Source organism: Triticum aestivum, chromosome 7B (genome assembly GCF_018294505.1).
Source record: "Triticum aestivum cultivar Chinese Spring chromosome 7B, IWGSC CS RefSeq v2.1, whole genome shotgun sequence".
Lineage (NCBI taxonomy): Eukaryota > Viridiplantae > Streptophyta > Magnoliopsida > Poales > Poaceae > Triticum > Triticum aestivum.
The window spans coordinates 90043054-90055631 of record NC_057813.1 but is presented as its reverse complement, the minus strand read 5'-3'; the positions used below and the strand labels follow the sequence as shown (position 1 = coordinate 90055631).

The 12578-nt window shown below is 45.5% G+C and overlaps 1 protein-coding gene and 1 long non-coding RNA gene across 24 annotated transcripts; one reads left to right on the top strand and one right to left on the bottom strand.

Moving 5' to 3' along the window:
* Positions 1–247: 247 nt before the first annotated feature.
* LOC123162649 (uncharacterized) lies at positions 248–6944 on the top strand. 23 transcript variants are annotated; one of them, XR_006481390.1, is made up of 7 exons: positions 248–450; positions 895–1115; positions 1240–1427; positions 1522–1704; positions 2535–2697; positions 3156–5707; positions 6316–6944. XR_006481390.1 is itself a non-coding variant. In XM_044580433.1 (2 exons), exon 1 carries the CDS (start codon positions 3939–3941, stop codon positions 4755–4757), a length of 819 nt encoding a protein of 272 aa, XP_044436368.1. In that variant the 5' UTR covers positions 3669–3938; the 3' UTR covers positions 4758–5707; positions 6459–6944. The 23 variants fall into 23 exon arrangements, 2 of the variants coding, with proteins under 2 accessions (XP_044436368.1, XP_044436367.1); XR_006481389.1 differs by lacking the exon at positions 1522–1704 and having other exon boundaries at positions 895–1076; XR_006481388.1 differs by lacking the exon at positions 1522–1704 and having other exon boundaries at positions 895–1076; positions 2453–2697.
* On the bottom strand, positions 6794–7347 carry LOC123162651 (uncharacterized). The gene is made up of 2 exons (XR_006481399.1): positions 7103–7347; positions 6794–6981 (listed from the first exon to the last, which is right to left on the bottom strand). It is a non-coding gene; the product is annotated as an uncharacterized lncRNA (long non-coding RNA).
* Positions 7348–12578: the final 5231 nt, after the last annotated feature.

Sequence of the window (12578 nt, the reverse complement as noted above, 5' to 3'; positions counted from 1 at the left end):
ATGACATTTTCTTGAAGATATTTATTCATTCATGAAAAAGCTCATATAATAAGTAAATAAATAAATAGAAAAATATGACAATTTTTATGTCTTAAAAAAAGTCCGCCGCAGTTTTTTTGAGCAAAAAAAAAAAGGTCCGCCGTAGTGGGCATCGAAATTCTTATCTGGAGCGGCCCACCAAACCAGACATAGGTGTGGGCGGCCCAATGCCCAACCCAACCCAACCCATATGCTCATAGTTCGTTTCTTCTTGTGTTTTCCCCTCCCTGTTGCTGAGTCCCCATCCGCACCAACCCTAGCCGCCATGCACATCTCCTTTGGCCATCCGCACCAACCCTAAGCCGCCATGGACATCTCCTTTGGCCACATCTCGGTCTACGGAGTTGTGATGGGTGTCAATTTGTCTTGCTCCTCAATCTTAGCAGATGATGAATTTGCCTGTTGTGATTGGTGAGTGAATTTCCTGGCCTCCCCCACGGACTGCAATTCGCCTGCTGGATCTTGCAAATTTCCTCGGCCTTTGTCTCAATCTCCTGAATCTACTACTTATTTAGGTTTTTTCCCACCCCACGAGTGTCTCCTCGTTTGTCTGGCCGATAAAGATTGAATCTTTCTCACTGTATGGTTCATGTTGGTGCGCCAGTAAATCTCTCTTCTTTTCTCAATCCGTTAGACAGACCCGGTTGTTTTGGTGAATTTCCGTCCCTTTTGTGATGTTTGTGTATCTTCTTTTGCCCTCTATCAGGGTGTAGATGAGACTGGTGAGTCTGCTCATTATGCTGCCACCAACTTATTTTGGCCATGAAACTCTACCTTATAAGTAATCAAGCAATTCTTCCCTGCACACTTCTTTGTTACTGCGATATAATGTCTTCATTTCCCCCCTTGTACCAGGGAGCAAGGCATGTCGGGTGGGGGAGCCAGGCCGAGGTTGCAACCAAGCACCTCACTTCATCAGAACAACAGAGTCAACAGGGAGCAGATCAACTCTGAAACTACCGAAAAGTTCCAAGTTTTCAGTTCCAAATTTTAGCATTGGAAGCCTCAAGGCTCACATCGTACTAGAGATCATGCCGGTAGGCAAGTAGAGTGAATGAAGGCAGATGTTTTTAGCAGTTATGTTCGCTACCAACGTGTTATCATCTACTCCTTTTTTTTGTGTGCCTACCACGTGCTAGTTTAGATGGGCGGCAGATCTAGGCCCTAGAGGCTGATGAGGTTACATCTTGTGACTTGCAGAAAAGACTGATTGATACATTATCGATTCCATCTGGATTATGCCTAGGGCACTCTGGCCCCACATTCTCCATGAGCAAATAGGCGAGGAAGCCTGAGTGAGAATCCTCATTGCCCTAGTGAAGAAACCTTTGCAGGAAACCTGGTATTCCCTCTCGCCTATCTGCTACGCCGACCCATGTGCAAGGAAGGTATGTCATGATTCTAGCCTTCTAGGGCTATCATTTTGGTTTAATATTAATTATCAGAATTGAATGTGTGAAAAATATATTGTTTGAATTGTAGAAGGTAAAATTTCATATAATCAAGTGTAGCAGCAGCAAGATAATGGCCGATTTTGATTTATCAAATACATCATGAAACAAGCCAGTTTCTTCTACCAACTAGAGGAGAAATAAATTTTTTGTCGCAGAGTTCTAATACTCATCTTGATTCAGAAAACAAGCTTATTGGACAGAAATGTAGAAGGTATATGTGTGATAATATTTTGCAGTTCATCCTTGATATAACTGAAGAGCCGTGCCATAATGACCACCTAGCTTCATCATTAGCAGGGGAAATATAAAAAATTGAACATCCAACTGTCACATTTTATTCATTCTGTAACAGATGCAGATGGACTTCAAATGCAGTGTATAGTTCATCTCCTACTCGGAGTGCCAAACCCAACTAAAGAACAACTATCTGAACTTGGTTGGCATAACGAATGCCAACATGCAGACATAACACAAAACAAAATATCATGACACAAATGTATAAAAATAGCCAATTGGTATATCAGTCATAGCACTAGAGGCTTAACTATTTTTGCTCACATCAATAGGACACAATTCATTTGTTTTAGCCTTATCATTCTTCCTCGGTATGGAGTTGCACAAGCATGCTAGGAATGTTTTTCTTCCTAAAATTATGGTATTTTGCACATACACACCAAAATTATGATTTTGGACAATACATACCAGTAACAGTGTAACACTTCATATGCATGCACTTGTTGGACAAACAAATGCCAAACTGTCATGAGATGAGTATATAAATGCTATGTGCAATACATGTTATAGGGACGGACAATCACAAATGTAATAATTAGACTCAATATATGTTGATGGAAGATATTTATAGTAGTTGTGTTCACTACCATTGCATTTTTATTATCATCTACTCCCTTTTTTTGGCACTACTTCTTATGCTAGTGTGTAAATTGGGGTGGATCTAGGCCCTAGCCTGGCGAGGCTACATCTTGTGACTTGCATAAAAGATTGATTGATACATTATCAAATGCATCTGGATTTGCCCAGGGCACTCTGGCCCATAGCCGACACTTTCACCACGAGCAAAGAGGAAGCACGAGCAAGATGCCATCCTCATTGCCCTACTGAAGAAACCTTGGGAGGAAACACTCGTACGATGCACCTGGCATGCTCTCTCGCCTGTCTGCTACGCCGACCCATGTGCAAGGAGGTATGCCATGATTCTAGGACTATCATTTTGGAGTAATTCTTGTTATCAGAATTTGCATATGTGAAAATAGTTGATTTGAATTGTAAAAGGTGAAATTTCATATAATCAGGTGTAGCAGCAACAAGATAATACCTGACTGATTTATTAAAGATGAAACAAGCCAGTTTCTGCTACAGAGGGGGGAGAAATAAATTTGATGTCATAAAATTCTAAATATTCATTTTGATGCTGCTAAAAGCCCCATTTGTACAGACGGCTGAAGCCCCATTTGTACCCATTCCTCCTCCCTGTTCAATAAGATGCTACTAACTTATTTTGGCCATGAAGCTTTAGTAGCTTATTCACATGCATATAAGTAACCAAGCAATTCTTCCCTGCTTTTCTTGTCCGTACACTTCTTTGTTACTGCCTGTATGTAATATAATGTCCTTTCCCCCTTTTCTCCCCTCTCTTACCAGGGAGCGAGGCCATGTCGAGTGAAGGAGGTTGCAACGGGAACAACTTCGGTGACATAATAACTAGATGATTTGGGGCTGAGGAGATGGTACGACAATAGATGAGGCTGATGAGATATGGGTTCGGTCATCGCTTTCTTGAGTGGATTGCCATCCTGCTGTCCTCGGCGAGCACTCGGGTCCTATTGAACGGCATGCCAGGACCTCCGATTTGGCACAAAGAAGGGCTGCGGCAGGGCGACTCTCTGTCCCCGCAGCTATTCGTTCTCGCGGTTGACACCCTCGGCCGGCTGATTCAACGCGCCCACGACGCGGGCATCCTCCTGCCGTTGCACCCGCGGAGGCCTATTCCGGCGATATCACTATACGCAGACGACGTCATGCTATTCTGCCATGCCACGGAGAGCGACATAACTGCGGTCAAGGAAATCCTTGGCCTGTTCGGCGGAGCATCCGGCCTCAAAGTTAACTACGCGAAGAGCTCGGCCACGGTCTTGCATGGAGAGCCGGCTGCCACTGAGATCATCACCGGCCTGGGTTGTTCGACCGCTGCGCTCCCTGTCACCTACCTCGGCATACCCCTGACGACGCGCCGCCCGACCGCCGGTCAGTTGCAACCCTTGGTCGAAAGGGTCGCCGGGCGCTTGCCCACCTGGAAAGCATGGCTTATGAACAGAGCCGGCAGGCTAAGTCGGTCCTCTGCGCGATCCCGGTGCACCAGCTGCTTGCGTTTGCCCCCACGAAGAAAACTCTGCGGCAGCTCGAGAAGATTCAACGGGGATTCTTATGGGCTGGGCGAGCCGTCGCCAACGGTGGTCACTGCCATGTGAACTGGCGCCTCGTCTCCCGCCCCCTCGAGCTTGGGGCCTCGGGGTTCGTGATCTCGAGCGCACCGGGCTCGCGCTCAGACTGCGGTGGCTTTGGCTCTCGCGAACTGATGATGGACGCGCCTGGCAAGGGCTGGATCTTCAATTCTCCTGCCATGAGCGCTCCCTGTTCTTTGCCTCCACCGTCATGGCCATTGGGAACGGCATGAAAGCCTTGTTCTGGGAGGACCGTTGGCTCAACGGGCGCTCCGTCGGCGAGCTCATGCCCCTGCTCTACAACTGCGTCCCCAAACGACGGCGCAAGGTGAGAACGGTGGCCGAAGGCCTCAACGGCAACGCTTGGGCCCGTGACATCCAGGGCGTTCTCGGCCTCCACGAGATCGGTCAGTACCTGCAGCTCTGGCACCTCGCGCAGCAGGCCACACTCCGCGATGCCCCCGATCAACTGATCTGGAAGTGGACCACGAGCGGCATCTATTCTGCGCAGACTTGCTACCTGGCCACCTTCCAAGGATCCACGCACTCCTACTCCTGGAAGCTGATCTGGAAGGCATGGGCTCCCCAGAGGGTCAAGTTCTTCCATTGGCTTGCTAACCTGGATCGCTGCTGGACCGCCGACCGTCTAGCCTGCCATGGCCTGCAGCATCATACGAGCTGTCTTCTGTGCGATCAGGCACCTGAAACGATGCGGCACCTCTTGCTTGACTGCCCCTTCTCGAGGCAGGTATGGCACGAGACCCTGGCGTGGCTGCGCATCCCAGCGCCGATCCCTAATTAGGAGCCCACCCTCATGGACTGGTGGCAACACGCCAAGCACGACACGCCACGAGCACAACGCAAGGCCCTGCAATCTGTAGCGCTCCTAGTACCGTGGCTCGTCTGGAAGCATAGGAACAGCTGCGTTTTCGATAACGCGACGCCTTCCCTCGGCACGCTCGTCGACCGGATCAAGGAGGAAGCCGGCTCTTGGGCCAAGGCCGGAGCGGCAGGCCTTAGAGTAGTCCTTCCCCCTTCATGGGACGTGCACTGAGCCTTGTATCCCATCCTCACTTTACTCGTCCTAGGATGATTGTAACTGACTTCCTTCCTGTTCAATGAAAAGCAACGCAAGGTCTTTTGCGTTTTCTCGAAAAAAGGCTGATGAGATGGTACGGCACACACACTGCTGCCTGTGAGATCCAGCACAGATGGCTGAAGCCCCATCTGCAGCCATTTTTTCCTCCTATTCATTGATATATGCAACTAGCTTATTTTTGCCATGAAACACTAGCTTATTTACATGCTTGTAAGTAATCAAGCAGTTATTCCTTGAATTTCTGGCGCCTACACTCCTTTTACTGCCTGTAAGTGATACATGCTGCTCATGTTTCATTTTTAAAACTAGCAAGACTCGGTGCCATTGGTGATGGAAGATATTTTTAGCAGTTCTGTTCACTACCATTGTATTATCATCTACACCTTTTTTTGTGCCTACTACTTACTAGTGTAGATGGGGGCGTGTCTAGGCGCTAGGCTGATGAGGTTACATTGTGTGACTTGCAGAATAGATTGATTGTGCATTACCGATTGGCACTCTGGCCCAAAGCTGACGTGTTCTCTACGAGCAAAGAGCTGAGGAATCCCAAGCGGGATGCTATCCTCGTTGCCTAGTGAAGAAACCCTGGGAGGAAACACTGTGACACACCTGCATTCCCTCTCGCCTATCTGCTAGCCCAACCCATGTGCAAGGTATGAAATGATTCTGGTACTATCATTTTGGATTAATTTCAATTATGAGAATTTGAATATGTGAAAACTAAGATGATTTGAACTGTAAATGGTGAAATTTTGTATAATCAAGTGTAGCAGCAGCAAGATAATAGCCGATTTTGATTTATCAAATATGAAACAAACCAGTTTCTCCTACAACGAGAGAAGAAATAAATTTGATGTCGTAGAGTTCAACATATTCATTTTGATTTGAAAACAAGCTTATTGTGTAACAGATAAACAGCAGACCTGACATGTATAGTGCATAGTTCATCTTCTACTCAGAGGTCCAAACCCAAGTAAACAACTATCTGAACTTGGCTGGCATAACGGATGCCACAGGAGAATTCATTTTAATTTTCTTCTACAACGTGTAGAAATAAGACGACAATATATCCTGACCACACATGTATAACAATAGCCAATTGCTATATCACACTCACAGTTATAGCACTAAAGGATTAACTGTTTTTGCTCACGTCAATAGGACACAATTCATTTGGTATTGCTTTATCATTTTTCCTTGGTGCCAAGTTGCACAAGCATGCTAGGAATGTTTCAGTACCTAAGATTATGATATTTTGCAGATATACACCAAAATTACGATATTGTGCGCATATACACCAGCAACAATGGAACACTTGAGCTATACATGCAATGCATATTATAGGTACGATCAGAAATGGCAGTGAACATGGAGGCTGATGAGGTTACATCTTGTGACTTGCAGAAAAGATTGACTGTACATTACCCATTGCATCTGGATATGCTCAGGGCACCCTGGCCCACAGCCGATGCATTCTCCACGTGCAAAGAGCCGAGGAAGCATGTCTTCATTGCCTTGGGAGGAACCCCCTGCTGTTCCCTCGCCTATGTGCAAACTGTGATGATTCTATACTACTCCCTCCGTCCCAAAATACTTATCGAAGAAATGGATAAAATTGGATATATCTATAACTAAAATACATCTAGATTCATCCGTTTCTCCGACAAGTATTTCCGGACGGAGGGAGTATCATTTTGGATGAACTTGGATATGCAAAAATAGATGATATAAGCAGAGTGTTGTAACAGCAAGATAGCAGCTGTTTTCGATTTGTCAAAGCTGGAACAAGCCAGTTTCCCAAGACAAGTTGTATGACAAACGTAGCAGAAACAAGACACGTTTGTATGACAACAAAGAATTTGATGAATCTACTTCGCACGATGTTCTTTATGTGCACTTGGATTAATCCTGGGGCTCAGTGGCGGCCCTGCAAGAATCAGAAAAGGAGAAGAGACTATTAGGCTTGGGTCGTCAATTGGCCGAACAGCTGCCGTGCGTCATTCTGCCGAACACCTGGAGTTCAACGATTCGTTCTTTTGCATGCGTACCTGCTTCTACGATCCATACGTAACTAGCGGCCGCCTCTGGCGCGGCGTCGTCCGCCTCTGCGCCGGCGGCGAGCTGGTGCCTCGACCGCTGCCTGATCTGCCGCTGCCGCCGCAGCTGCTGCTGCCCGCTCATCCGCCCTCACATGTCGGCCTATGTGCTTCTCGATGAAGCCCGGCAGGTAGTGGTCGGCGGGCAGGCCGCAAGCCCACCCGCAGTCGAAGTACTCGCGGCCGAAAGCATCGACGTCCGCCATGCTCGCTCCTGGGGCGCGCTCGCTCGTGGCTCTGCACGGGCTCTGCAGGGGTGGAGGCGAGGAGGAGGAGGAGAGAAGTCGGTTGCTCCGGTGAATAGTATTTTTTTTCTGGGAACGGGTTCGGTGATGTAATAACTAAGCAATCCTCCCCAAAACATATACTGATGCTGTTTTTTCGGTTGGTTGGTCACTTTGGTGATTTTTTTTCTCTGTTCGCGAATATACCCCTCTGTATCCGGTTGAGCGACAAGTAATTCCAGACAGAAGAAGTATATTAGTATTTCAGTTGAATTACAGAATGAAATGAGTACATAAAAGACATGTCTATATACATCTGATTTTGAGAAAGTATGGACTACAGACTGAAATACACAAAAACATGCTTGTATACATCTGATTCAGAGGAAAGCTAGAACATCTTATGATTGTATAAACAAAAGGAGTAATAAATAGCCAATTGTCTAACAACAACAATAAAGCCTTCAGTCACAAACAAGTTGAGATAAACCCATAAGATCTCGCGATCAACTCATGGTTCTACCACATGGATAACTAGCTTCCACGCACCCTGCCCATGGCTAGTTCTCTAGTGACATTCCAGCCTTCAGATCGCACTTTACATGTCAAGTTGGGTCTCTACCGACCTCTTTTGACATTATTAGCACGCTATAGCCGTCCGCTATGCACTGGAGCTTCTGAAGACCTGCGCCGAATATGCACAAACCATCTCAAACGATGTTGGACAAGTTTCTCTTCAATTGGTGCTACTTCAACTCTATCCATATATCATCATTCCGGACCCGATCCTTCCTTGTGTGGCCACACATCTATCTCAACAAGCGCATCTCCGCTACACCTAACTATTGAACATGCTGCCTTTTACTCCACTAACACTCAGCACCATACAACATAGCGAGTCAAATCGTCATCCAATAAACCTTCCTTTTAGCGTTTTGGCAATGTCTTGTCATCGAGAATGCCAGAAGCTTGGTCCCACTTCATCCATCTAGCTTTGATTCGATGGTTTACATCTTCATCGATATCCCCATCCTTTTGCAGCACTGACCCCAAATATCAAAAGGCGTCCTTCGGAGTGACCACCTGCCCATCAAGACTAACCCCCTTCCCCTCGTGCCTAGTAGACTGAAACCGCACCTCATGTACTCGGTTTTAGTTCTACTAAGTCTAAAACCCTTCGATGCCAAGGTTTGTCTTCATAGCTCCAACTTTCTATTAACCTCCATCCAATTATCATCGACTAGCACCACATCATCGGCAAAGAGCATACACCACAAGATATCTTCTCGTATATCCCTTGTAACCTCATCCATCACCAAAGCGGAAAGATATGGGCTCAAAGCTGGCCCTTGGTGTAGTTCAATTTTAATCGGGAAGTCATTAGTGTCGCCGTCACTTATTCAAACACTTGTCACATCATTATCGTACATGTCCCTGATGAGGTTAATGTACTTTGTTGGGACTTTGTGTTTCTCCAAGGCCCATCACATCAATGAACACCATATGCATGTCCTTCTTTTGCTCCATGTATCTCTTCATAAGTTGTCATACCAAGAAAATGGCTTCCATGTTCAAACTCCTAGGCATGAAACCAAACTGATTTTTGGTCACGCCCGTCATTCTTCTTAAGCGGTGCTCAATGACTTTCTCCCATAGATTCATTATATGGCTCATCAGCTTGATTCCACGGTAATTAGTACAACTTTGAACACCCCCCTTGTTCTTGAAGATAGGTACTAATATATTGCACCTCCATTCTTTTGGCATCTTTTTTTCCCAAAAAATGAGGTTGAAAAGCTTAGTTAGCCATACTATTGCTATGTCCTAGACCTCTCCAAACCTCAATGGGGATACAATTAGGGCCTATCGCCTTGCCTCATTTCATCTTTTTTAAGGCCTCCCTAACGTCAGACTCCTGGATTCGGCGCACAAAGCATCTGCTGGTATCATCAAAAGAGTCGTCCAGTTCAATGATAGAGCTCACATTCTCTCCATTGAATAGCTTGTCTACGTACTCCCACCACCTATGCTTAATCTCCTCGTCCTTCACCATGAGTTGATCTGCTCCGTCCTTGATGCAATTGACTTGGTCGACATCCCTCGTCTTTCTTTCTCGTATCTTGGCCATCTTATAGATGTCCCTTTCATCTTCCTTCGTGTCTAAGCGCTGGTGGAGGTCCTCATATATCTGACCCCTTGCTTCACTTACATCTCGCTTTGCGGCCTTCTTTGCCACCTTGTACTTCTCTATGTCGAGGCATCCCCTCTTTCTTCTTTAACAATTATTGGTATGTCTTAGTTGAACCTAAATTTTTATTTGTTCACATATTATGTGCTTTGCTTGGAGCGTCATTTGCTTTTGCTTTTGTTTTGGTTTTGTTTGTTGGTCTTCACAATCACTATGTTTTGATTGCACACCTTGAGAGACACACAATGGTCTCCATATATAAAATTGCTCTTTATGCTTCACTATATCTTTCGAGTAGAGGTACTTATAGAATTGCTCTTGCAATTCACTTATACATATTAGAGCACGGTGAAATGGCATGCTTTTATAGAAAATATTAGGTGATACCACCTGATGCGAGCACGACCTCGGACGCGACGCTAATTTGGCCCGATCTTTCACGATGCAACAACTGCGACTAAATTTCATTGATTAAGTTCCCAATTATGCGAGTTATACACGCAACCTGAAACTGTGGTAACTGTTGGGGAACGTAGTAATTCAAAAAATTTCCTACGATCACGCAAGATCTATCTGGGAGATGCATAGCAACGAGATGAGAGAGTGTGTCTACGTACCCTCGTAGACCGAAAGCGGAAGCGTTTAGTAACGCGGTTGATGTAGTCGAACGTCTTCATGATCCAACCGATCCAAGTACCGAACGTACAACACCTCCGTGTTCAGCACACGTTTAGCACGATGACGTCCCTCGAGATCTTGATCCAGTTGAGGGCGAGGGAGAGTTTTGTCAGCAAGACGGCGTGGTGATGGTGATGATGAAGTTACCGGCGCAGGGCTTCTCCTAAGCACTACGATGATATGACCGAGGTGTGTAACTGTGGAGGGGGGCACCGCACACGGCTAAGACAAATCTTGGAGTGCCTTTGGGGTGCCCCTTGACCACGTATATAAAGGAGGGAGGGAGAGAGGCCGGCCCTCCTAGGGGCGCGCCAAGCATATGGAGTCCTACTAGGACTTTTAAGTCCTAGTAGGAATCCTTTTTCCTTTTCGGAGAAGGGGAGAAGGAAAGAGGGAAAGAGAGAGGGAGTAGGAAAGGGCAAGGGGGGCGCCGCCCCCTTCCCCTAGTCCAATTCGGACCCATGGGGGGGGGGGGCACCACCTCCCCTTTGGCATGCCTCCTCTTTTCCTGTATGGCCCAATAAGGCCCATTACTTCTCCCGGTGAATTCCCGTAACTCCCCGGTACTCCGAAAAATACCCGAATCAGTCGGAACATTTCCGATGTCCGAATATAGCCTTCCAATATATGAATCTTTATGTCTTGACCATTTCGAGACTCCTCGTCATGTACGTGATCTCATCCGGGACTCCGAACGAACTTCGGTCATCAAATCACATAACTCGTAATACAAATCGTCATCGAACGTTAAGCGTGCCGATCCTACGGGTTCGAGAATTATGTAGACATGACCGAGACACATATCCGGTCAATAACCAATAGCGGAACCTGGATGCTCATATTAGCTCCTACGTATTCTACGAAGATCTTTATCGGTCAAACCGCATAACATCATACGTTGTTCCCTTTGTCATCGGTATGTTACTTGCCCTAGATTCGATCGTCGGTATCATCATACCTAGTTCAATCTTGTTACGGGCAAGTCTCTTTACTCGTTCTGTAGTGCATCATCCCGTAACTAACTCATTAGTCACATTGCTTGCAAGGCTTATGGTGATGTGCATTACCGAGAGGGCCCAGAGATACCTCTCCGATACACGGAGTGACAAATCCTAATCTTGATATATGCCAACTCAACAAACACCTTCGGAGACACCTGTAAAGCATCTTTATAATCACCCAGTTACGTTGTGACGTTTGATAGCACACAAGTTGTTCCTCCAGTATTCGGGAGTTGCATAATCTCATAGTGAGAGGAACATGTATAAGTCATGAAGAAAGCAATAGCAATAAAACTAAACGATCATTATGCCAAGCTAACGGATGGGTCTTGTTCATCACATCATTCTCCTAATGATGTGATCCCATTTATCAAATGGCAACACATGTCTATGGCCAGGAAACATGAGCATCTTTGATAAACAAGCTAGTCAAGTAGAGGCATACTAGGGACACTCTATTTTGTCTATGTATTCACACATGTACTAAGTTTCCGGTTAATACAATTCTAGCATGAATAATAAAAATTTATCATGATATAAGGAAATATAAATAACAACTTTATTATTGCCTCTAGGGCATATTTCCTTCAGTCTCCCTTGCACTAGAGTCAATAATATAGTTCACATCTTTATGTGATTAGTTCACATCGCCATGTGACTAACACCCAAAAGGTTTATTAGAGTCAATAATCTAGTTCACATCGCTATGTGACTAACACCCAAAGAGTACTAAGGTGTGATCATGTTTTGCTTTGTGAGAGAATTTTAGTCAACGGGTCTGTCACATTTAGAGCCGTATGTATTTTGTAAATTTTCTATGTCTAGAATGCTCTGCACGGAGCTACTCTTAGCCAATTGCTCCCACTTTCAATATGTATCCAAACTGAAACTCAGAGTCATCCGGATCGGTGTAAAAGCTTGCATCGACGTAACTCTTTACGACGAACTCTTTATCACCTCCATAGCCGAGAAATATATCCTTATTCAACTAAGGACAATTTTGACCGATGTCCAGTGATCCACTCCTGGATCACTATTGTACCCTTTTGCCAAACTCATGCTGAGGTACACAATAGGTCTGGTACACAACATAGCATACTTTATAGAACCTATGACTGAGGCATAGGAAATGACTTTTCATTCTCTTTCTATTTTCTGCCGTGGTCGGGTTTTGAGTCTTTACTCAACTTCACACCTTTGTAACACAGGTAAGAACTCCTTCTTTGATTGTTCCATTTTGAACTACTTCAAAATCTTGTCAATGTATGTACTCATTGAAAAAACTTATAAAGCGTCTTGATCTATCTCTATAGATCTTGATGCTCAATATGTAAGCA

Excerpts from the sequence above, each read along its gene's own strand:
- LOC123162649 (XM_044580433.1), top strand. The coding sequence starts at position 3,939 with ATGGGCTGGGCGAGCCGTCGCCAACGGTGGTCACTGCCATGTGAACTG.